General features: G+C 40.7%; 3 protein-coding genes across 3 annotated transcripts; all 3 read right to left on the minus strand.

Annotated features, from left to right (window-relative positions):
* Positions 1–830: 830 nt before the first annotated feature.
* LOC112234263 (normal mucosa of esophagus-specific gene 1 protein-like) lies at positions 831–3,220 on the minus strand. The gene is made up of 5 exons (XM_024402319.2): positions 3,072–3,220; positions 2,862–2,920; positions 2,507–2,595; positions 2,060–2,120; positions 831–1,329 (listed from the first exon to the last, which is right to left on the minus strand). The coding sequence occupies exons 1-5, from the start codon at positions 3,178–3,180 to the stop codon at positions 1,261–1,263; spliced, it is 387 nt and encodes a 128-aa protein (XP_024258087.2). The 5' UTR covers positions 3,181–3,220; the 3' UTR covers positions 831–1,260.
* A 6,009-nt stretch (positions 3,221–9,229) lies between these two features.
* LOC112217278 (normal mucosa of esophagus-specific gene 1 protein-like) lies at positions 9,230–11,594 on the minus strand. The gene is made up of 5 exons (XM_024377542.2): positions 11,471–11,594; positions 11,261–11,319; positions 10,906–10,994; positions 10,459–10,519; positions 9,230–9,728 (listed from the first exon to the last, which is right to left on the minus strand). The coding sequence occupies exons 1-5, from the start codon at positions 11,577–11,579 to the stop codon at positions 9,660–9,662; spliced, it is 387 nt and encodes a 128-aa protein (XP_024233310.2). The 5' UTR covers positions 11,580–11,594; the 3' UTR covers positions 9,230–9,659.
* Positions 11,595–21,965: 10,371 nt separating this feature from the next.
* On the minus strand, positions 21,966–24,776 carry LOC112234253 (normal mucosa of esophagus-specific gene 1 protein-like). Its single transcript, XM_024402311.1, has 4 exons — positions 24,690–24,776; positions 24,304–24,392; positions 23,883–23,943; positions 21,966–22,103 (listed from the first exon to the last, which is right to left on the minus strand). The coding sequence occupies exons 1-4, from the start codon at positions 24,723–24,725 to the stop codon at positions 21,966–21,968; spliced, it is 324 nt and encodes a 107-aa protein (XP_024258079.1). The 5' UTR covers positions 24,726–24,776.
* Positions 24,777–26,872: the final 2,096 nt, after the last annotated feature.

A 26,872-nucleotide genomic window follows, 5' to 3' on the forward strand; every position in this document is an offset into this window, starting at 1 on the left:
ACACGTACACAATCCATGTCTCAATTGTCTCAAGGCATAAAAAAATCGTTCTTTAACCTGTCTCCTCCATCTACACTGATTGAAGTGGATTCAACAGTTAATCAATAAGGGGTCATTCACCTGGATTCCCCTGGTCATTCTATGTCATGGAGAGAGCAGGTGTTCCTAATGTTTTGTACACTCAGTGTATACATGTAGTAAGTGGTGATATAATAATAACGCTTTATGAGAGGGACATGTAGGTGTTATTGCTCCACCAATCCGTAAGAGGACTGTCTCTGCACACAGACACAACAGACACACACAGTGTCTTAAGGGTAACTCTATCCCCATCCTGCTCTCCCTCTGCCTGATTACTGTAATCAGTAATTATGTTAAGAGAGGGATTGGCTCCAAGCAGCCCAGTCTGGTGCATTAGGACTGTTCCATCAGTCAAGACAATGCATGTTTTCTGAATACTAATTCTAGACTGACATTTTGGGACACAGACAGAAGCCAGACAGAACTATGATGTCACCTTATGGACAGTTTGGCACAAGGGCTTTTGTTACACAGGTTAATGTCTCCATCAGACACACTTCTGGGGACAGAGACAGAGAGAAGCCAGACAGAGCTGTGATAAAGTTACCTTGATGATAGTTGGGGACACAAGCTTTTGAAAACAACCACCAGAATGGACATACTTAACTCCTCATTAATAGTGCTTCTACACCTGCATTGCTTGCTGTTTGGGGTTTTAGGCTGGGTTTCTGTACAGCACTTTGAGATATCAGCTGATGTACGAAGGGCTATATAAATAAATTTGATTTGATTTGATTTGATTTGATTAATAACACGAGCAATGGTACATTTTTATTGCAATAATTATTATTTCACACACACATACAGTTTGTTTCACAGCCAAACAGCTGTGGTCACATTTAGAGTCAGCTATAGTGCAGTACAGTGCAGTAACATCACTGGGACAGACAGACAGCTGGTTTACAGTGAAGACAAAAGCTTTTACTCTTTACAGCCTGGCGATGTAAGTAACACTACAGCTGTGGACATCCTCAGTCCTGGGGACAGTACTGAGCACAGTGATACCCCACCAGTATAGCAGAAGCGTTTCCGCACACTAAGTATCAGAGAATCTAGTCTGGGCAGAAAGGATTCTGCTAGACTGGGAAGGGGTGCAGGAAGGGCAAGGAGGCAGCTCTCATTCAGGATGGAGGGGGGGAGGAATGGGAGAGAATGGAGAGAAATAGAAAGATAGAGAGATCACTTTGTCATACTCTTCACCATCTCCAGCTCTTCAATGGGCCTCCATTTCTGGTTGATAGTGACCAGCTGCAGTTGGGAGAAAACCACACCCACTTACACAACAACAACAATAACACTTATCGGTCAAATGTTACTACAAATACTCACCAGCGTTGGGGTCAATTCCATTTAGATTTAGTCAATTGACAAAGTCAAGTAAAGTTCAAGTTCCAGTTTTCCTCATTGCTTGATTAGAATTACAGTCTCAGTCAACTTCCTGGATTGACAAAATTTCAATGGAATTGACACCAACCCTGCTGCTTCACACTACATCCACAGTCAATCAATCCCACAGGACATCAAATCATCCCTACTGCATCTGCCTCCTTTATCAATAGGTCCCCATGCAAAGAATCAACTGTGAATACAGATGTTTAGATAACAGTTGAAATTACTTTTAGATGACAGTAGAAATGGGAGACGTCCCGCCCCCCGATGGGTGCCCAGCCCTTTATGGTAAGTTATAGTCCTACTTGGCAACGTTTCTCTGATGTGTGACTCAGCAGAATAGAGGAGGAACCACTGCATTGGCACACAACCTATACCCATAACGTTACCCACAGAGTGGTCTCAATACCCATACCAATATCAACTTAGAGTGGTCCTCTATCAGAAATAACTAGGCATATGAAGAGTGTTTATAATGTAAAGCATACACAGCACACTAATTAAGCCTAAAAAAGCAAGAAAATGTCAAAACTAACAGATAGGTTAGAAATAGACAGACATAAAAAGTGTTTATAATGTTATCAATCACCTTCTGTGGTTTAGATGGGTCCAGTCTCTCCCAGGGTTCAGGGTTTGTGCTTTTATTTAAACTGAAAGAAAGTTAGAGAAATGATTAAAACAGAATATATCTCTGCCTGCTATGCCAGGGTTTGTCTTTATCGAAATATAAAGTTAAAGGGGCAGGCTTGTCAGAGACTGATAAACAAATTCACATAATGAAATCAGCATGGGGCTACAGTTAAAGCTAGATCATACCAGGTTAGTACTTCAAGTTTCTAATCGTACCCATTACTAGAAACACAAGGAAATATAATGCACATGCAAATAAGATAAAATGCAGATTACCCAGACCAAGATTAAATCTTACCCTATACTAAAATTACTAAAAATGCTTTAGTAAAGTACTAGGTTTAATAGGGTCCAGGAAGCCATAACAATGTACAGCAAATACATGATAAAATACATCAAATCTCACATGACATCCTTCTTTGTAAATAGGAAGTAGAGTGAGGTAGAGGTGGCTCCTACAGCAGCCAATGCCACAATGCCGATCAGAGGAATGAGCTGGGAGAGAGAAACAGGTAGCTGTCAGGATAAGGGCCTCATACGTGGATAGCATGGTTGGTCCTAACTCTATTTGAGAATTGGGTTCTACATACTTTAATTCAGGAAGTAAGGGAAACGGAATTCCCATAAATAAATACAACTTAAATTATTTATTTGTAATTTAATTTAAACTCTTGCAGGGAATAACCTTGCTAGGATAGGAAGAACGAATGACCCTCGGCAGAAAACATAGAAACACATAGAATAAATAGAGAGAAACTCACCTCTTTCCTCTTCCTCAGCATCTGAATAAATCCAGACTTCATTTTTATTTTCAAATTCCCTTCAGGTATTTAAAAGAAAACACGTAGGATTGTTTTAAATGATTGAGTTGAATATTAATCTGGTAACAACTATTATTCTGTCTAGCAAATATTTAATCTGTGTAGGTCCATCCTATAGGGCAACAGGTCTATAGATGCTGTCCGTCTCACCTGCTGCCGCCAGAGTCCCAAGGTCCCTGTGAGCAGAGCATCCTGATCGTCTATTGAAGTAGGCTACTATCCGACCAGAGGTGATACGAGTTGTAAAGCACTTAGACATTTTCGCTTTCAAAATCCTTCACAGCGTTTCAATTGAGCCGGCGGTTGATCAACTTTCCTCTGTGAGTGTGAGCGCATCGCCCCCCTGTGGTTTCAAATGTTCAAGGTGAAAATGCCAAGTGCATTTCTGTTGCACCTTTTCTGAGCGTCCTGAAAGCAGATAACTCTTTCAAGTAAATATAATTGTTAGAACCATTTCGATAGAAAATAAAATGTGTTTAAATTGTGTATGAAATGTAAAGAGACTATTATTTAGGGAAAATAAATATGTTTAGAAAACCCTTATATTTTGTTTATTGTGACACCTAGTGGTCACCTGTACTGGACCAACAAATTAATATGTTGCAGTCAGTCAATGATAGACACCAAGCAAACACATCGTTTTGAACTACACTGAATAGAAATACAATGCTCAAAAAACTAAAGGGAACACTAAAATAACACATCCTAGATCTGAATGAATTAAATATTCTTATTAAATACTTTTTTCTTTACATAGTTGAATGTGCTGACAACAAAATCACACAAAAATTATCAATGGAAATCAAATTTATCGACCCATGGAGGTCTGGATTTGGAGTCACACTCAAAATTAAAGTGGAAAACCACACTACAGGCTGATCCAACTTTGATGTAATGTCCTTAAAACAAGTCAAAATGAGGCTCAGTAGTGTGTGTGGCCTCCACGTGCCTGTATGACCTTCCTACAACGCCTGGGTATGCTCCTGATGAGGTGGCGGATGGTCTCCTGAGGGATCTCCTCCCAGACCTGGACTAAAGCATCCGCCAACTCCTGGACAGTCTGTGGTGCAACGTGGCGTTAGTGGATGGAGCGAGACATGATGTCCCAGATGTATTCAATTGGATTCAGGTCTGGGGAACGGGCGGGCCAGTCCATAGCATCAATGCCTTCCTCTTGCAGGAACTGCTGACACACTCCAGCCACATGAGGTCTAGCATTGTCTTGCATTAGGAGGAACCCAGGGCCAACCGCACCAGTATATGGTCTCACAAGGGGTCTGAGGATCTCATCTCGGTACCTAATGGCAGTCAGGATACCTCTGGCGAGCACATGGAGGGCTGTGCGGCCCCCCAAAGAAATGCCACCCCACACCATGACTGACCCACCGCCACCCGGACATGCTGGAGGATGTTGCAGGCAGCAGAACGTTCTCCACGGCGTCTCCAGACTCTGTCACGTCTGTCACGTGCTCAGTGTGAACCTGCTTTCATCTGTGAAGAGCACAGGGCGCCAGTGGCGAATTTGCCAATCTTGGTGTTCTCTGGCAAATGCCAATCGTCCTGCACGGTGTTGGGCTGTAAGCACAACCCCCACCTGTTTCTGACCGTTTGAGCAGACACATGTACATTTGTGGCCTGCTGGAGGTAATTTTGCAGGGCTCTGGCAGTGCTCCTCCTACTCCTCCTTAAACAATGGCGGAGGTAGCGGTCCTGCTGCTGGGTTGTTGCCCTCCTACGGCCTCCTCCACGTCTCCTGATGTACTGGCCTGTCTCCTGGTAGTGCCTCCATGCTTTGGACACTACCCTGACAGACACAGCAAACCTTCTTGCCACAGCTCGCATTGATGTGCCATCCTGGATGAGCTGCACTACCTGAGCCACTTGTGTGGGTTGTAGACTCCGTCTCATGCTACCACTAGATTAAAAGCACCGCCAGCATTCAAAAGTGACCAAAACATCAGCCAGGAAGCATAGGAACTGAGAAGTGGTCTGTGGTCACCACCAGCAAAACCACTCCTTTATTGGGGGTGTCTTGCTAATTGCCTATAATTTCAACCTGTTGTCTATTCCATTTGCACAACAGCATGTGAAATTTATTGTCAATCAGTGTTGCTTCCGAAGTGGACAGTTTGATTTCACAGAAGTGTGATTGACTTAGAGTTACATTGTGTTGTTTAAGTGTTCCCTTAATTTTTTTGAGCAGTGTATAAACGCACCATGTAAAGTGTTGGTCCCATGTTTCATGAGTTGAAATAAAACATCCCAGAAATGTTCTATGCATACAAAAAGCTTATTTATCTCAAACGTTGTGCACAAATTTGTTTACATTCCTGTTGGGGACAATAAAAGGCCACTTTAAAATGTGCAGTTTTGTCACACAACACAATTCCACAGGTGTCTCAAGTTTTAGGGAGCGTGCAAATGGAATGCTGACTGCAGGAATGACCACCAGAGTTGTTGCCAGAGGGGAGAGGGGTATATTTCTGTCTGTAATAAAGTGATTTTTTACATTCATGCTAAGACGCAATCATTACCATGCTCAGTTTGTCTATAAAACACTGTTAATTTTGTAACATTTCTACCGTGTCACCATCTTGAAAGTATCACGTTCGGTGTTCTCAAAAGTGCTCTCATGCACTACTTTACCTGTGCAGTGAGCAGACATTTTTCGGGCTATGTTTTTTGTCAATTAAAATACATTAGACTCAGTGTATGTGTTGATGTCAATTTTAAAAAAATGGTATCTTGTTTTCTCAGAGGAGAAAAGCATGCATGCAATTATGTAAATATAATTTGCGCTAGTGGAGAAGGAGTTTAATTTTATGCAAGCAATTGTTTCCATGTTTCCTCTCCTCGCCTCCTCCATTACCTTTAGACTTCTTAAAAAAGGAGGCAAGGAGAGGAAGGAGGGAGTGGACGTGAGGAATCGAGGAAATCCAATTGAGAAAAGGCCAAGGAGGCATCAACAGAGGAGAAGGGATGTGAGGACTCGAGGAAAGATTAATTGAGAAACAGACAATGTCCTAACGCTCTCTATGTGTGTATTGTGAATCTAGTGCCCTCTGGTGCCAGTGCAGGCCAAGGCCCGACACCTGTTGCTCCATACCTACAGCCTGACCAGCTGCATCGAGCAGGTCCTGACTCATAGAAATAGGGCTACACACACTTGCACAAACTGCAGAGAGTCCACCGCCTAGAATAAAAAATGTGGATGCAGACTATGTATTGGAATGCATTCTAAGTGGTACCTCCTCCTTCCAGAGGAGGTTGGTGGGAGGAGCTACAGGAGGACAGGCTCATTGTAATGGCTGGAATGGAATAAATGGAAGTGTACAGTACATGGACAGCACATGTTAGACTCAGCTCCATTTATTCCATTCCAGTCATTAAAATGAGTCCGTCCTCCTATAGCTCCTTCCACCAGGCTCCCCATTCCCTTCATAACCTCAGGATGCAGTACTGGCCAGTCATTGATCACATGATCAGCTGTTAGTTTGTCTGTGAATGAGCCTTGGTTATCAATCTTGAGTTAAATTATCACTAGACTAAGACAGAGAGAGTGAGATCTGTCTTTGTGTCTGTCACTCATGCTTTCTTTTACTAAACAATGCAGCATAACTGTCAGTCACTGTCTCACCTGGAAGATATGTTAGCTGGAAACATGTGAATGAAGAACCTGTTAGTACATTCTGAAATAATAAATATAGTATTTTGAAAACTCACCTAAAAAGTTGATACATTATTAGATACAAGGACCCCACTGGGCACAGATTTCAAATCAACATCAATTCCATGTTTGTTCAACGTGATTTTATTGAAATGACGTGGAAACAACGCTGATTCAACCAGTGTGTGCCCTGTGAGAAGAGGCAGAGAGACGTGAGTCAGATTAACATGATTAGTTATAATTTGGTAATGACAGAGGGCATACATCCGGGTTTTGACATTGACTGATATATTATAGGACAAGAGTGCTGTCTGTGGTCTCTTCTGCTTCTATGGAAGACTACAGTGGTGAGGTACTGTTTGTGCTGTTGTATTACACTACCACCACTAGATGGAGTAGTTGTCAGCAGTATGGTGTGTTCTGTCCAGACTTTAGCCTAGGTGTCACAGTTAGGAAGAAGTGAAGCAAACACTCATGCTGATAACCACTACACTTGACTAGCCTGTTTTCCTTCTATACTAATAACCACCACACTGTGACCAGTCTGGTTTCTAGGCAACAGAGCAAATCTGTTCGTGGTTAGTTAGGCAATCTTCTTGTTTACATTTCCCTCAGACGAGAGATTTACAACCTCCACCTGACATTTTGTTCTGGAGCACCATAAAGCTTTAGTACTGCACTCTGCTCTTGGCCTGGGTGATCAGTTTAGAACGGATACAAACCCTGCCTATCCCAATAACCAAGAGGAAACACAGTCAGTGTTCTGAGAGTTCTGCCCTGGTTATGGAGTGGAGCAGACGCCTAAGTCACAATGAGCTAGACTTCCTGATCACAAGACAGGGGCAGGATGTGGGTATGTGAGACTGTTGTCACGTACACACACAGACCCTATTCAAACCCTTTACATGTGCACCTTTTATTTCTTTCCTCTAGGTAAGATCTCACACAATCGAATGGGTGTAAGCAAGGGTTCTGTTGTATAGCTTTCACCCATCCAGTCATATCAGATCATTGATTACCTCAAGGTAATATGGACAGTCTTTTTTACTTGAGATCTCAAATTGATATGGTTATAGAAAAATATCTGTTGATATATGGGTAGCGAGGTAACAAGAGTTCAGACTTTTTCTCACAGGGAGTCTACCTGTCCAGGCTCACCCAGTGGTTAATGACACATGCTCATCTGTGGTAATGGCAGCTACAGTGCCTTCAGAAAGCATTCACACCCTGAGTTTTTCCACAGTTTTTTGTGTTACAGCCTGAATTGAAATAGTTAAAAATTGGAATTGTTTTTTGAAATGTATACAATTTATTTAAAATTTAAAATCTGAAATGTCTTGAGTCAATAACTATTCAACCTCTTTGTTATGGTCAGCCTAAATCATTTCAGGAGTAAAAATGTGCTTAACAAGTCACATAATAAGTTGCATGGACTCACTCTGTGTGCAATAATAGTGTCTAACATTATTTTTGAATGACGACCTCATCTCTGTACCACACACATGCACTGAGTGTACAAAACATTAGGAACACATTCCTAATATTGAGTTGCAGCCCTTTTTGCCCCCGGAACAGCCTCAATTCGTCGAGGCATGAACTCTACAAGGTGTCAAAAGCGTTCCACAGGGATACTGGCCCATGTTGACTCCAATGCTTCCCACTCATGTATGACTAGTTGTGCATTCTTTTATAGGTCCTTGGGTACAAATATTGTACTGGACTGTCAGTTGACTAACTGTAGCCCGCCTGTTGCTCTTCACAGTTGGCTGGAAGTCCTTTAGGTGGTGGACCATTCTTGATACACACAGGAAACTGTTGAGCATGAAAAACCCAACAGCGTTGCAGTTCTTGACACACCCAAACTGGTGCGCCTGGCACCTACTACCATAACCTGTTCAAAGGCACTTAAATATTGTGTCTTGCCAATTCACCCTCTATATGGCACACATACACAATCCATGTCTCAATTGTCTCAAGGCATAAAAAAATCCTTCTTTAACCTGTCTCCTCCATCTACACTGATTGAAGTGGATTCAACAGTTAATCAATAAGGGGTCATTCACCTGGATTCCCCTGGTCATTCTATGTCATGGAGAGAGCAGGTGGTCCTAATGTTTTGTACACTCAGTGTATACATGTAGTAAGTGGTGATATAATAATAATGCTTTATGAGAGGGACATGTAGGTGTTATTGCTCCACCAATCCGTAAGAGGACTGTCTCTGCACACAGACACAACAGACACACACAGTGTCTTAAGGGTAACTCTATCCCCATCCTGCTCTCCCTCTGCCTGATTACTGTAATCAGTAATTATGTTAAGAGAGGGATTGGCTCCAAGCAGCCCAGTCTGGTGCATTAGGACTGTTCCATCAGTCAAGACAATGCATGTTTTCTGAATACTAATTCTAGACTGACATTTTGGGACACAGACAGAAGCCAGACAGAACTATGATGTCACCTTATGGACAGTTTGGCACAAGGGCTTTTGTTACACAGGTTAATGTCTCCATCAGACACACTTCTGGGGACAGAGACAGAGAGAAGCCAGACAGAGCTGTGATAAAGTTACCTTGATGATAGTTGGGGACACAAGCTTTTGAAAACAACCACCAGAATGGACATACTTAACTCCTCATTAATAACACGAGCAATGGTACATTTTTATTGCAATAATTATTATTTCACACACACATACAGTTTGTTTCACAAACAAACAGCTGTGGTCACATTTAGAGTCAGCTATAGTGCAGTACAGTGCAGTAACATCACTGGGACAGACCGACAGCTGGTTTACAGTGAAGACAAAAGCTTTTACTCTTTACAGCCTGGCGATGTAAGTAACACTACAGCTGTGGACATCCTCAGTCCTGGGGACAGTACTGAGCACAGTGATACCCCACCAGTATAGCAGAAGCGTTTCCGCACACTAAGTATCAGAGAATCTAGTCTGGGCAGAAAGGATTCTGCTAGACTGGGAAGGGGTGCAGGAAGGGCAAGGAGGCAGCTCTCATTCAGGATGGAGGGGGGGAGGAATGGGAGAGAATGGAGAGAAATAGAAAGATAGAGAGATCACTTTGTCATACTCTTCACCATCTCCAGCTCTTCAATGGGCCTCCATTTCTGGTTGATAGTGACCAGCTGCAGTTGGGAGAAAACCACACCCACTTACACAACAACAACAATAACACTTATCGGTCAAATGTTACTACAAATACTCACCAGCGTTGGGGTCAATTCCATTTAGATTTAGTCAATTGACAAAGTCAAGTAAAGTTCAAGTTCCAGTTTTCCTCATTGCTTGATTAGAATTACAGTCTCAGTCAACTTCCTGGATTGACAAAATTTCAATGGAATTGACACCAACCCTGCTGCTTCACACTACATCCACAGTCAATCAATCCCACAGGACATCAAATCATCCCTACTGCATCTGCCTCCTTTATCAATAGGTCCCCATGCAAAGAATCAACTGTGAATACAGATGTTTAGATAACAGTTGAAATTACTTTTAGATGACAGTAGAAATGGGAGACGTCCCGCCCCCCGATGGGTGCCCAGCCCTTTATGGTAAGTTATAGTCCTACTTGGCAACGTTTCTCTGATGTGTGACTCAGCAGAATAGAGGAGGAACCACTGCATTGGCACACAACCTATACCCATAACGTTACCCACAGAGTGGTCTCAATACCCATACCAATATCAACTTAGAGTGGTCCTCTATCAGAAATAACTAGGCATATGAAGAGTGTTTATAATGTAAAGCATACACAGCACACTAATTAAGCCTAAAAAAGCAAGAAAATGTCAATACTAACAGATAGGTTAGAAATAGACAGACATAAAAAGTGTTTATAATGTTATCAATCACCTTCTGTGGTTTAGATGGGTCCAGTCTCTCCCAGGGTTCAGGGTTTGTGCTTTTATTTAAACTGAAAGAAAGTTAGAGAAATGATTAAAACAGAATATATCTCTGCCTGCTATGCCAGGGTTTGTCTTTATCGAAATATAAAGTTAAAGGGGCAGGCTTGTCAGAGACTGATAAACAAATTCACTTAATGAAATCAGCATGGGGCTACAGTTAAAGCTAGATCATACCAGGTTAGTACTTCAAGTTTCTAATCGTACCCATTACTAGAAACACAAGGAAATATAATGCACATGCAAATAAGATAAAATGCAGATTCCCCAGACCAAGATTAAATCTTACCCTATACTAAAATTACTAAAAATGCTTTAGTAAAGTACTAGGTTTAATAGGGTCCAGGAAGCCATAACAATGTACAGCAAATACATGATAAAATACATCAAATCTCACATGACATCCTTCTTTGTAAATAGGAAGTAGAGTGAGGTAGAGGTGGCTCCTACAGCAGCCAATGCCACAATGCCGATCAGAGGAATGAGCTGGGAGAGAGAAACAGGTAGCTGTCAGGATAAGGGCCTCATACGTGGATAGCATGGTTGGTCCTAACTCTATTTGAGAATTGGGTTCTACATACTTGAATTCAGGAAGCAAGGGAAACGGAATTCCCATAAATAAATACAACTTAAATTATTTATTTGTAATTTAATTTAAACTCTTGCAGGGAATAACCTTGCTAGGATAGGAAGAACGAATGACCCTCGGCAGAAAACATAGAAACACATAGAATAAATAGAGAGAAACTCACCTCTTTCCTCTTCCTCAGCATCTGAATAAATCCAGACTTCATTTTTATTTTCAAATTCCCTTCAGGTATTTAAAAGAAAACACGTAGGATTGTTTTAAATGATTGAGTTGAATATTAATCTGGTAACAACTATTATTCTGTCTAGCAAATATTTAATCTGTGTAGGTCCATCCTATAGGGCAACAGGTCAATAGATGCTGTCCGTCTCACCTGCTGCCGCCAGAGTCCCAAGGTCCCTGTGAGCAGAGCATCGTGATCGTCTATTGAAGTAGGCTACTATCCGACCAGAGGTGATACGAGTTGTAAAGCACTTAGACATTTTCGCTTTCAAAATCCTTCACAGCGTTTCAATTGAGCCGGCGGTTGATCAACTTTCCTCTGTGAGTGTGAGCGCATCGCCCCCCTGTGGTTTCAAATGTTCAAGGTGAAAATGCCAAGTGCATTTCTGTTGCACCTTTTCTGAGCGTCCTGAAAGCAGATAACTCTTTCAAGTAAATATAATTGTTAGAACCATTTCGATAGAAAATAAAATGTGTTTAAATTGTGTATGAAATGTAAAGAGACTATTATTTAGGGAAAATAAATATGTTTAGAAAACCCTTATATTTTGTTTATTGTGACCTCTGGTGGTCACCTGTACTGGACCAACAAATTAATATGTTGCAGTCAGTCAATGATAGACACCAAGCAAACACATCATTTTGAACTACACTGAATAGAAATACAATGCTCAAAAAAATAAAGGGAACAGTAAAATAACACATCCTAGATCTGAATGAATTAAATATTCTTATTAAATACTTTTTTCTTTACATAGTTGAATGTGCTAACAACAAAATCACACAAAAATTATCAATGGAAATCAAATTTATCGACCCATGGAGGTCTGGATTTGGAGTCACACTCAAAATTAAAGTGGAAAACCACACTACAGGCTGATCCAACTTTGATGTAATGTCCTTAAAACAAGTCAAAATGAGGCTCAGTAGTGTGTGTGGCCTCCACGTGCCTGTATGACCTTCCTACAACGCCTGGGTATGCTCCTGATGAGGTGGCGGATGGTCTCCTGAGGGATATCCTCCCAGACCTGGACTAAAGCATCCGCCAACTCCTGGACAGTCTGTGGTGCAACGTGACGTTGGTGGATGGAGCGAGACATGTTGTCCCAGATGTACTCAATTGGATTCAGGTCTGGGGAACGGGCGGGCCAGTCCATAGCATCAATGACTTCCTCTTGCAGGAACTGCTGACACACTCCAGCCACATGAGGTCTAGCATTGTCTTGCATTAGGAGGAACCCAGGGCAAACCGCACCAGTATACGGTCTCACAAGGGGTCTGAGGATCTCATCTCGGTACCTAATGGCAGTCAGGATACCTCTGGCGAGCACAAGGAGGGCTGTGCGGCCCCCAAAGAAATGCCACCCCACACCATGACTGACCCACCGCCAAACCGGACATGCTGGAGGATGTTGCAGGCAGCAGAACGTTCTCCACGGCGTCTCCAGACTCTGTCACGTCTGTCACGTGCTCAGTGTGAACCTGCTTTCATCTGTGAAGAGCACAGGGCGCCAGTGGCGAATTTGCCAATCTTGGTGTTCTCTGGCAAATGCCAATCGTCCTGCACCGTGTTGTGCTGTAAGCACCCCCCTTTTCTGACCGTTTGAGCAGACACATGTACATTTGTGGCCTGCTGGAGGTAATTTTGCAGGGCTCTGGCAGTGCTCCTCCTGCTCCTCCTTAAACAATGGCGGAGGTAGCGGTCCTGCTGCTGGGTTGTTGCCCTCCTACGGCCTCCTCCACGTCTCCTGATGTACTGGCCTGTCTCCTGGTAGTGCCTCCATGCTTTGGACACTACCCTGACAGACACAGCAAACCTTCTTGCCACAGCTCGCATTGATGTGCCATCCTGGATGAGCTGCACTACCTGAGCCACTTGTGTGGGTTGTAGACTCCGTCTCATGCTACCACTAGAGTAAAAGCACCGCCAGCATTCAAAAGTGACCAAAACATCAGCCAGGAAGCATAGGAACTGAGAAGTGGTCTGTGGTCACCACCAGCAAAACCACTCCTTTATTATTGGGGGTGTCTTGCTAATTGCCTATAATTTCAACCTGTTGTCTCTTCCATTTGCACAACAGCATTTGAAATTTATTGTCAATCAGTGTTGCTTCCGAAGTGGACAGTTTGATTTCACAGAAGTGTGATTGACTTAGAGTTACATTGTGTTGTTTAAGTGTTCCCTTAATTTTTTTGAGCAGTGTATAAACGCACCATGTAAAGTGTTTGTCCCATGTTTCATGAGTTGAAATAAAACATCCCAGAAATGTTCTATACATACAAAAAGCTTATTTATCTCAAACGTTGTGCACAAATTTGTTTACATTCCTGTTAGTGAGCATTTCTCCTTTGCCAAGATAATCCATCCACCTGACACTGGCATATCAAGAAACTGATTAAACAGCACGATCATTACACAGGTGCACCTTGTGCTGGGGACAATAAAAGGCCACTTTAAAATGTGCAGTTTTGTCACACAACACAATTCCACAGGTGTCTCAAGTTTTGAGGGAGCGTGCAAATGGAATGCTGACTGCAGGAATGACCACCAGAGTTGTTGCCAGAGAGGGAGAGGGGTGTATTTATGTCTGTAATAAATCCCTTTTATGGGTAAAAAACATATTCTGATTGGCAGGGCCTGGCTCCCAAGTGGGATGCCCCCCTGCCCAGTCATTTGAAATACATAGACAAGGGCCTAATAAATTTATTTTAATTGACTGATTTCCTAATATGAACTGTAACTCAGTAAAATCTTTGAAATTGTTGCATTTATATTTTTGTTCAGTATATGTGTATTGTGTTAATATAATCCTACTGTTTTGTTTGGAAATTGTATCATTGTATAATTTCATTTACCATTTTTACAGGATCATATAACTTGGAATACATTGAATGCCTTCACAAACCTAGCGGACTAAACTTTATGATGAGCTTCACCAATGCGGAGTGGAGTCGAGACCAGGGCCCATATTCACAAAGCATCTCAGAAAAGGTCTTAGGAATCCTGTTAAAACCTGTTTTAAGGCAAAAAAAACCTTCCAGCTCTGAGAATGACGTTAAGACACTGCCCAGACAAATACTGAGACAGAAGTAAAATCAACTCATAAAAGTTTTTCTCAGTTGGTAATCACCACAGTTTGAGTACTGCAATGTAGTGATGTTATGTTTGATACCGGCATGTTTCAAAGTCGCTTGTCAGTGTACTTCAAAGCAGTGTGGCGATGCCTGTATCTCTTTATCAGAAGCAAGTGATCAATGACGTCCAAAGCTTTGTGTCGTCTAACAACCACCTGATTGTTTTGGTAATGCTTTTGGTAGAAGACAAAAAGGCTACTCTGCACACATGCTACAGCGTGTGGGACGTCATCTATAATAATTTGGCTGTTCTAAATTCTTTTGACCAGCAGGTGCCACGAGTGTACACTTACGTTACATTTACGTATGGAATATATTAATTTGTGAATATCCATCATCCATTTCATATGATATGTTACGAATTACAATTCGAATGACATGTTACAAATTGCAATTCGTACAATAAGTTACACATTTGCAAAATGTACAGTATGTTATGAAATGCAAAGCGGGTTAGCTAACATGCTAAGTACATAGTTGCAACGTAGCTATAAAGTAGTAAGCATTTGCTAAGAGCTAAACGGTACATGATGAGATTCGAACCCATCCACCCCGACCAACTACCCTCCTTTCGTTGTTGCTTAATTTACATTTACTATGTTACATCTAGTCTATGAGACCAGTCTTAATATGCCAGCTACTGGAGCAAAATGTAATATTATTTATCCATTATTTTACCAGGTAAGTTGACTGAGAACACATTCTCATTTACAGCAATGACATGGGGAATAGTTACAGGGATGAATGAGCCAATTGTAAACTGGGGATTCTTAGGTGACTGTGATGGTTTGAGGGCCAGAATGGGAATTTAGCCAGGACATCGGGGTTAACACCCCTACTCTTACAATAAGTGCCATGGGATCTTTAATGACCTCAGAGAGTGAGGACACCTGTTTAACGTCCCATCCGAAAGACGGCACCCTACGCAGGGAAGTGGGATATTTTTTAGACCAGAGGAAAGAGTGCTTCCTACTGGCCCTGCAACACCACTTCCAGCAGCCTGCTATTGTTCCTTTTAATACAGTACATTTCCCACACCTTAATGTTATATGTGGAAAATGATTTTAAAATAAGTCAGTTAATTCATAGTTATTTTGCAAATGATATTCTACATTTGAGTCATTTAGCAGCCACTCTTATCCAGAGCGACTTACAGGAGCAATTAGGGTTAAAACCTTTTTTGGGGTACCCCCCCCCCCCTTCTTCTCAATTTCCACCTAAAGACATACCCTAATCAAACTGCCTGTAGCTCAGGCCCAGAATCAAGGATATGCATTTTCTTGGTATCATTGGAAAGTAAACACTCTGAATTTTGTGGAAATGTGAATGGAATGTAGGAGAATATAACACAATAGATCTGGTAGAAGAAAATGCAAGGAAATAAACATACGTTTTCATTTTTTTATTGTTGCTGCATCATCTTTCAAATGAACAAGAACAGCCAAACATACAGATAGGATGCTGGGGTTGATTTGAATGAAGAACATAAGATAGCAACAATAGCTGAGCAAAGTTTTAGACAGATAACTTAAAAAATGAGCGAGCTACATGACATTGAGCATGAAGTCACCCAGGTGTCCCACACAAATGTACCCAAGTGGCCGAATTGGTGCAGTGATACATTTTGAAGGAAAGAACTATATACAAAATACATAAATGCTATTCTAACACCCCCCCCAAAAAAAAAAAACATATTTACAAAATAATAATAATAATTAAACATACACAAATAACAACGGTAACTATTTACATATTTCTATTTACAATATTGTGAAGACCCTCAGTCCTCTACACAATATTGTGCTGCTGGTGCCATGGCCCATAGCAGTCTCTTTCTGCTGTAAAGCAGAGGCTTACTGAACAGGTGGTGCAGGTGATGGGGCATTTCCTGTGACAAAGGGCACATCTCCCTACTGTGCCCTTTTTGCCCTGAGGCACATTCATGCCTGCAGAGATGAATCTGGGCAGGTGAACACCACTGGTTGGAGCAGAAGGGACAGAGGTAGAGGGGACAGAAGGTGCTGAAGCAACTCGGTCTCGCTTTCTCTATAATTTGTGTTAAATCTGTATACCTAGACTTTGTTTGAACTTTTCCTGATTTATTCGCCATAATTTAAATATATAAACTGGCTGAAAATGCTATTGACTATGTACTGCTATGCGTAACACTCGTGGCTCCGTCAAGTAGGATTTGCAATGGCGAATGAACCTCTTTTACGCCAGAGTTTACGACAAAGGCTGGTCTTCGAACGTATAACCATTACATATTGCCGTTAACCTCAGCTCATTGGCTATCTTCCAAGCTAGATTTCAAGATGACCAGTGGTCATTGGGCCAAAATACAGACAATCAACTATAGACCAGTCCTACCATTCGTGCGCAATGAGGTCATTGATTGGTGTCTTCAAATCGGTTTGTTTCAGTCAATACGTCCCGGGAAAAGAACCATCAAGTATGGTTGTGTTAGTAACAACCAGAGTATTGCAATGAAACCAACCATGACTGGATTAACGTTTGTTTATTGTGTGTAATTACCACGAACGCTTCATCCAAAGTTGAATGAGACGGAAATCACGACGCAAGCGGTTTACAAATGTTTTGTGTTAGGCTATAAAAATGGATGTTATAAAAAAAAACGAACATTCACTGTGTAGTTAGGACACTTGGCATTGCCACCAGAGAAAGATCTTCACAGGTAAGCGATTTATTTTGTTGTTATTTCTGACTTTCGTGACGCTAATGCTTGGTTGGAAAATGCTAGTAATACTTGTGTGTGCGGGGAGCTGTCCTCAGAAAATCACATGGTTTGCTTTCACAGTAAAGCCTTTTTGAAATCTGACACAGCGGCTGGATTAATAAGACGTTCATCTTTGACATACATGTATTTACAATAATGTTTACTATAACAAATGGTGTATTTAGAATGTTAGCGCTCTGCAGTTTCACAGGATGTTGGCCTGGTGGGACGTTAGCGTCTCACCTACCCTAGAGAGGTTTTAAGTGCCTCGCATATCGACAGATTTTTCACCTACTGTACCAGTCAAAAGTTTGGACACACCTACTCATTCAAGTTTTTTTTTTATTTAGACTATTTTCTACATTGTAGAATAATTGTGAATACATCAAAACTATGGAATTACACATATGGAATCATGTAGTAACCAAAGAAGTGTTAAACAAACCTAAATATATTTTATATTTGAGCTTTTCAAAGTAGCCAGCCTTTGCCTTGATGACAGCTTTGCACACTCAACCAGCTTCGTGAAGTAGTCACCTGGAAGGCATTTCAATTAACAGGTGTGCTTTGTTAAAAGTTCATTTGTGGAATTTGACTGGTACTCTATTTGGCTCTGGGATTCGTCCCAATGCATGCCAATGGAACCGCAATCAATGTTCAACTACTATGCATACAGTCTATTGTTTAAAAAAAATACTGGATACACACCTACTCATTCCAGGGTTCTTCTTTACTTTGAAAGTTTCTTCAAGTGCAGTTGAAAAAAACATTAAGCGCTATGATGAAACTGGCTCACATGAGGACCAAAACACAGGAAACGAAGTCCCAGAGTTACCTCTGCTGCAGAAGATCTGTTCATTAGAGTTACCAGCCTCAGAAATTGCAGCCCAAATAAATGCTTCACAGAGTTCAAGTAACAGACACATCTCAAACATCCAACTGTTCAGAGGATAATAGGTGAATCAGGCCTTCATGGTCAAATTTCTGCAAAGAAACCACAACTAAAGGACACCAATAATAAGAAGAGACTTGCTTGGGCCAAGAAACACGAGCAATGGACATTAGAGCGGAGGAAATCTGTCCTCGGTCTGATGAGTCCAAATTTGAGATGATTGGTTCCAACCACCATGTCTTTGTGAGACGCAGAGTAGGTGAATGGATTATCTCCACATCTGTGGTTCCCCCAGTGATGCATGGAGGAGGAGGTGTGAAGGTGTGGGGGTGCTTTGCTGGTGACAGTCAGTGATTCTTTTAGAATTCAAGGCACACTTAACCAGCATGGCTACCACAACATTCTGCAGCGATACGCCATCCCATCTGGTTTGTGCTTAGTGGGACTATCATTTGTTTTTCAACAAGACAATGACCCAGCACACCTCCAGGGTGTAAGGGCTATTTGACCAAGAAATAGAGTGATGGAGTGCTGCATCAGATGACCTGGCCTCCACAAGCACCTGACCTCAACCCAATTGAAATGGTTTGGGATGAGTTGGACTACAGAGTGAAGGAAGAACAGCCAACAAGTGCTCAGAATATGTGGGAACTCCGTCAAGACTGTTGGAAAAGCATTTCAGGTGAAGCTGGTTGAGAGAATTCCAAGAGTGTGCAAAGCTGTCATCAAGGTAAAGGGTGGCTACTTTGAAGAATCTAAAATAAAAAATATATATTTTGATTTGTTTAACCCTTTTTTGATTACTATATGATTCCATATGTGTTATTTCAAAGTTTTGATGTCTTCACTATTCTACAATGTAGAAAATAGTAAAAATGAAGAAAAACCCTTGAATGAGTAGGTGTGTCCAAACTTTTGACTGGTACTGTACATACATACATAACATAGACAGATAAATAAGTATAGAAAAAAAGAACCAGAAGGCATTTGAACCAGGTCTGGCACAAAGAGAAGATTGATATGGGAGACAAGACTATACACAATCTATATACAGGTACACACATGCCATTTACCACATATAGAAGCTAAATATTTTTACAATTTAATTCTAGGTATCCTTTTTCTTTTATTCAAGGCTTTATTTAAATATTCCGCCAACGGAAATACACAATGGACAAAAAAACATTACAATTGAAAACAGCAGTAACTACACATTTGGTCAAAATTGAGTTAAGACTGAAATCAGTCTTTGTAGTATCGGCGTATCTTGTGTCAAATTTGCTTTAACTACAAAATCCAAGTAAAAATCAAGGCAAATAGCAGTAAATGAAGTTACTAGTGTTTTCACTGAAGTTACTGTGATTTGCCTTGATAATCTAATGGACCTTGAGTTCAGGCTATCCCGATCATGACACCCTTACACACACCATGAGACAGCCAAGAAAGTTGGATAAACACATTTGTGCACTTTGCTTTTGCATTACCCATATAGTTGTTGGAGGTCATACAAAGGCAGAGTGCAGTATTGGCATTTTAGGGGTCATAGGTCAGATCAGTGGTCATGGTTTTCCTTAAACAATTATTTTATAATAAGATAATATAGTGCCTTCAGAAAGTATTCACACCCCTTGACTTTTTTCCACATTTTGTTGTGTTACAGGCTGAATTTAAAATGGATGAAATTGACATTTTTTGTCACTGACCTACACGTACTGTACACAATATATCATTTTGAAGTGGAATTTTGTTAGGAATTTGTACAAATTAATAAAACAGGAAAAGCTGAAAGTTGCTTAACAATTCACATACTAAGTTGCATGGACTCACTCTGTGCGCAATTATAGTGTTTAACATGATTTTCTGTACCCCACACATACAATTATCTGTAAGGTCCTGAGCACTGAATTTCAAAAACAGATACAACCCCAAAACCAGGGAGGATTTCCAATGCCTCGTAAATTAGGACACCTATTGGTAGATGGGTTATTATTTAAAAAGCAGACATTGAATATCTGTTTGGGCATGGTGAAGTAATTCATTTACATGTTGAATTCAGGCTGTAAAACAAAAGCATGTTGCATAAGTCAAGGGGTATGAATACTTTCTGAAGGGACTATCAGTGCGTATTTACTTTTATAGTATAATATATTTATCTGGAAAGACCACTTCTTTTAAAGCAATTTTTCTGATGGTGGCATTGTCGTCATATAGCCATTGCATTTGATTGGATCACACAGGCACAAACTCCTCATTAATAACACTAGCAATGCCCATTTTCATTGCAATAACTTATTTCACACTCACACAGTATTCATTCATCCCTTGGCGTTTTCCCTATTTTGTTGCATTACAACCTGTAATTTAAACGGCTTATCATTTGGATTTCATTTAATGAACATACACAAATAGTCAAAATTGGTGAAGTGAAATGAAAAAAAAAAAAATTACTTGTTTAAAAAATGTTTTCACGGAAAAGTGGTGCGTGCATACAGTGTGTGTTCACCTCCTTTGCTTTGAAGCCCCTAAATAAGATCTGGTGCAACCAACCTTCAGAAGTCACATAATTAGATTGCACACAGGTGGACTTTATTTAAGTGTCACATGATCTCAGTATATATACACCTGTTCTGAAAGGCCCCAGTGTCTGCAACACCACTAAGCAAGGGGCACCACCAAGCAAGCAGCACCATGAAGACGAAGGAGATCCAAACAGGTCAGGGACAAAGTTGTGGAGAGGTACGATCAGGGTTGGGTTATAAAAAAATATCCCAAACTTTGAACATCCCACAGAGCATCCTTAAATCCATTATTAAAAAATGTAAAGAATATGCCACCACAACAAACCTGCCAAGAGGGGACCGCCCACCAAAACTCACGGACCAAGCAAGGACGGCATTAATCAGAGAGGCAACAAAGAAACCAATGATAACCCAGAAGGAGCAGCAAAGCTCCACGGCGGAGATGGGAGTATCTGTCCATAGGACCACTTTAAGCCGTACACTCCACAGAGCTGGGCTTTATTGAAGACTGGCCAGAAAAAAGGCAATGCTAAAAGAAAAAAATAAGCAAACACGTTTGGTGTTCGCCAAAAGGCACATGGAAGAAGGTACTCTGGTCAGATGAGACTAAAATTGAGCTTTTTGGCCATCAAGGAAAACACTATGTCTGGCACAAACCCAACAGCTCCCATCACCCCGAGAACACCATCATGCTGTGGGGATGTTTTTCAACGGCAGGGACTGGGAAACTGGTCAGAATTGAAGGAATGATGGATGGCGCTAAATACAGGGAAATTCTTGAGGGAAACCTGTTTCAGTCTTCCAAAGATTTGAGACTGGGACAGAGGTTCACCTTCCAGCAGGACAATGACCCTAAGCATACTGCTAAAGCAACACTCGAGTGGTTTAAGGGGAAAAATGTAAATGTCTTGGAATAGCCTAGTCAAAGTCCAGACCTCAATCCAATTGAAAATCTGTGGTATGTCTTAAAGATTGCTGTACACCAGCGGAACCCACTTGAAGGAGCTGGAGCAGTTTTGCCTTGAAGAATGGGCAAATATCCCAGTGGCTAGGTGTGCCAAGCTTATAGAGACATACCCCAAGAGATTTGCAGCTGTAATTGCTGCAAAAGGTGGCTCTATAAAGTATTGACTTTGTTGGGGGTAAATAGTTACAGTATGCACGCTCAAGTTTTCAGTTTTTTTGTCTTATTTCTTATTTGTTTCACAATAAAAACATGTTGCATCTTCAAAGTGGTAGGCATGTTGTGTAAATCAAACGGTACAAGCCCCCAAAAGATCAATTTTAATTCCAGGTTGTAAGGCAACAAAATAAGAAAAATACCAAAGGGGATGAATTCTTTCGCAAGCCACTGTACATTGTTTCACCAACAAATAGCTTTTGTCACACTTAACATCAGCTGTAGGGTGGAGAGAGAGAGAGCCCGCACGTGTGAGATCACTTGGTCATACACTTGTTCCAGTTCTTCAATCGGCCTCCACTTCTGGTGGATAGTGACCAGCTTCAGAATAGGAACAACACAGTCACTTACACAACAACAACACTTACAACAATCACCACCACTACTGATCACGTTACTACAAATAATCACCATGGTTGGGGTCAATTCCATTTACATTTGGTCAATTCACAATGCAAAATGATTTTTTTTCCTCATTGCTTGATTAGAATGGCAGTTTCCTGAATTGACTGAATTGAAATTGATACCAACCCTGATAGCTTCCAGTGTTGGCGAGTAGTGAACTACATGTAGTTCAACTATTAAGTTAATAACATTTTGAATTAGCTTAGTTTATTTAGATTTTTTTATTAAGTAGATAACTGTTTTACCATGTAGTGGTGTAGCTGACTACTGGAACTACACACTACTTCTTTACCATGTAGCGGTGTAGCTAACTACTGGAACTACATACTACTTCTTTACCATGTAGTGGTGTAGCTGACTACTGGAACTACACACTACTTCTTTACCATGTAGTGGTGTAGCTGACTACTGGAACTACATACTACTTCTTTACCATGTAGTGGTGTAGCTGACTACTGGAACTACATACTACTTCTTTACCATGTAGTGGTGTAGCTAACTACTGGAACTACACACTACTTCTTTACCATGTAGTGGTGTAGCTGACTACTGGAACTACATACTACTTCTTTACCATGTAGTGGTGTAGCTGACTACTGGAACTACACACTACTTCTTTACCATGTAGTGGTGTAGCTAACTACTGGAACTACATACTACTTCTTTACCATGTAGTGGTGTAGCTAACTACTGGAACTACACACTACTTCTTTACCATGTAGTGGTGTAGCTAACTACTGGAACTACATGCTACTTCTTTACCATGTAGCGGTGTAGCTGACTATTGGAACTACACACTACTTCTTTACCATGTAGTGGTGTAGCTAACTACTGGAACTATAGACTATTTCTTTACCATGTAGCTTTGTAGCTAACTACTGGAACTATAGACTAATTCTTTACCATGTAGTGGTGTAGCTTACTACTGGAATTTCACACTACTTTTTTACCATGTACTGGTGTAGCTAACTACTGGAACTACACACTACTTTTTTACCATGTAGTGGTGTATCTAACTACTGGAGCTACACACAACTTTTTTGCAGAAATAAAATAAAATACGGGTGAAGTAGGCAATCATTTAATTTATTTTTCTGAATAAGACCTACCTAATTCTCACTTGAAACATTGTTTTGTGTTTAATAGGCTAAATTACCTATTCTGTTAACATATGTGATCTGTTCTTGCAATTTCAAATTTTCAGATTTAAATATGATAATTTTTCACTTTTCTACATTTTCAAAGTTACTTCAGTTAAGTGAACTATATTTTTCACAGGGGTAGCTTTAGTGTAGCTTAACTTCTTTCAGTGTGAAGTAATTGGTAGCTTGGTAAACTATATTTTCAGAGTAGCTTCCCCAACACTGCTAGCTTCTCACTACATCCACAGTCAATCAATCTCCCATCATGTAACACTACTTGCGCCTGCCTCCTTTACCAATAGGTGCCCATGCAGAGAATCACCCATGAATACAGACGTTTAGATTAGTTTAAATGACGTTTAGATGACAGTTAAAATGGGATAATTCCCACCCACGATGAGTGAGTTATAGTTATACTTGGCAACGCTGCTCTGTTTGTTTGACTAAGCAGAATAGAAGAGGAACCACTGACACAAATGGCTACTGATGCCAATGCCAATGTAGAGAGGACAGAAATAGACATAGAAATAGTGCTTATAATGTTATCAATCACCTTCTGTGGTTTAGATGGGTCCACTCCCTCCCAGGGTTCAGGGTTTCTACTTTTATTTAAACTGAAAGAAAGTTAAAGAAATTATTAAAACAGAATAATTGCTATGCCAGGGTTTGTCTTTTATCAAACGAAAAAGTTTTAAAAAACGGGCAGGCCTGTCAGAGACTGTTGAGCAAATTCCCTTTCGATGAAAGTATTTTAAAATGTCAGGTTAGTACTTCTAGTTCACATTACTAGAAACAAGACAAATAGCAAGACAAGCAAATATAATCCACATTAAATAGTACATAGTAGAATATGACTGTTTCCCAAACCCAGATTAAAACTTCTTCTGAACTAAGAATCTGCAATGGAAACTAAGCTTTTTCTGGGGTTCAGGAAACCAGCACTAAACATGGAGAGAAAATACATCAAATCTCACATGACGTCATTCTTTGAAAATAAGAAGTAGAGGGAGGCAAATGTGGCTGCAGCAGCAGCAAACGTCATGATGCCAATCAGAGGAATTAGCTGGGAGAGAGAAGCATTTAGGTGTCAGGATGGGGACCTTATACTTCTTATAGTGGATAACTGGGTTGTTCTTAACTCCTTTTGAGAATGAAGGTCCTCATACATTATTTCAATCCAGGAAGCAAGGGAAATTCACATAAATAAATAACCCTGTGTAAAGAAAAGCTTCAATTCTCTATTTGGAATTTCCTTTAAACTCCTGAGGGGAATAACCTAGCTAGGATAGGAGGAGAGAATGACCTTTATCAGAAACCATAGACAACATTGATCCAAAACAAGAAATAGAGAGAAACTCACCTGTTTCCTCATCATCTGAATCAATCCAAACTTCATTTTGCTTTTCAAAGTCCGTGCGGTATCAATTCTTATTCTGTATAGTAAATCCTTAATATGTGTAGGAGTATCCTGTAAGGCAACAGGTAAGCCTAGTGGTTAGAGCATTGGACTAGTAACCGAGAGGTTGCAAGATTGAATCCCCGAGCTGACAAGGTAAAAATCTGTCTCTCTGCCCCTGAACAAGGCAGTTAACCCACTGTTCCTAGACTATCATTGAAAATAAGAATTTGTTCTTAACTGACTTGCCTAGTTAGGTCAAATAAAAATAAAAAGATACTGTCTGTCTCACCTGTTACTGCCAGATTCCCAAGGTGCTTGTGAGCACAGCATCCTGTCTGTCTGAAGTAGACTCTTAGCTGACCAAAGGTGATATGATTTGTAAAGCTGGCACATGATCCAGTCTAAGCACATCTCTCCCCTGTGGTTTTAAATATTCAAGGTGAAAATTACATGGATTTTTTGCATACGTTTTCTGAGCATTCCGATAGCAGATACATCTTTTAAGTACATTTTGTTATAGCCACTTTGATAGAAAATTAAATGTGCTGAAATTGTGTATGGAATGTAAATAAAATACATTTTAAAAACCTTATATTTGTTTATTGTGATACCTGGTAAGTTGCTTGTATTGCACCAGCAAAGTGATATTGATTGAGACTGTGATAGATGCCAAGCAGAGACACAGTTTTCAACCATGTTTATCTACTGTTTTGTTTGGAATTTGTATCATTTGATTTACCATTCTTAATGGATCACTTTTGTGCGATTTTTTTTGTTTACCTTTGCCATCATTATCACTCGGAATCAAAGGTGGCTGGTGGAACAACAATTGGGGAGGACAGGGTCTTAGTAATGGCTGGAAAAGAATTAATTGAGTGGTATCAAAAACATCATTTCCATGTGTTTGATAACACTCCATTCCAGCCATTATTATGAGACTTCCACCGCTCACCAGCCTCCTGAGCTTGGAATACATTCAATGTCTTCCACGAACCAAAGCTGGAACTGTGAGTAAAAGGCTAAATGTTGAACATCAAGTTGCAATATAGAATATCTCTCACGTTGTTTTATTGGATTTATGAGAAACTAGTTGGAACCTACTTGAATTTAGATGTAGAAATGTAGCAATGCCAATGCCCCACCCACCTGAGGATCTGTCTTTTTCAGCTATCTATTTCCTGTGTTTGAAAGGTGCAAAATCAACTTAAATATCACTGGATTGATTGCTTTCCTTGTACTACGGTGACTCCCTCATACTCTTGCTGGTACCTGTTTTTTTTCCTGTTAACCTTATGACCACGAAAATGTTTGTAATGACCGGTCAAACACACTCCGGTTATGGCTGAAATGGGCTCAATGGAATACTTTGTCTTTCCGTTGCATCTATAGAACTCTGAAGCTTGGTGGGGATTTAACAGATCGTCTCGACACCTATATCACAAGAAAGAGAGAACTTTATAACTTTGTAATTTTTTTGTGGATTTTAAAACAGTAATAATTTAATACAGCTGAAATGAATTACATGTGCTGAAATTAAAGCATGTTCCGAAAATGAGCACTCGGATTATAGTAATATTGAACGTGACGACAACAGTAATTAATGAGGGAGTTACCCCCTTTTTTACCCTCTTTTTCAATCTTGTCTCATTGCTGCAACTCTGCAACGGGCTCAGTAGGCGAAGGTCAAGTCATGCTTCCTCTGAAACATGACCCCCCAAACCACGCTTCTTAACACCTGCCCGCCAGCCGCACCAATGTGTCAGAGGAAACAAACACCATGCAATTTATGACCAATGTCAGCCTGCAGGTGCCTGGCCCACCACAAGGAGTCGCTAGAGCACAATGAGCCAAGAAAAAGCCCCCCCCCCCAGACAAATCCTACCCTAACCCAGATAATACAGGGCCAATGGTGCACCACGCTATGGGACTCCCCTATGGGATCAAACCCAGGTCTTTAGTGACGCCACTAGCACTGCATTGCAGTCCCTTAGACTGCTGTGCCACTTGGGAGGCCATGTTTCAACACATATTTTTTTAATAACTTATCCAATTAGAAAATGTATATATGGGTATATATGAATATATGAGTATATATGAATATATATGAATCAGAGACAACGATAAACAGCTGTCTCTGATTGGGA

Source organism: Oncorhynchus tshawytscha, linkage group LG17 (genome assembly GCF_018296145.1).
Source record: "Oncorhynchus tshawytscha isolate Ot180627B linkage group LG17, Otsh_v2.0, whole genome shotgun sequence".
NCBI classification, from domain to species: Eukaryota; Metazoa; Chordata; class Actinopteri; order Salmoniformes; family Salmonidae; genus Oncorhynchus; species Oncorhynchus tshawytscha.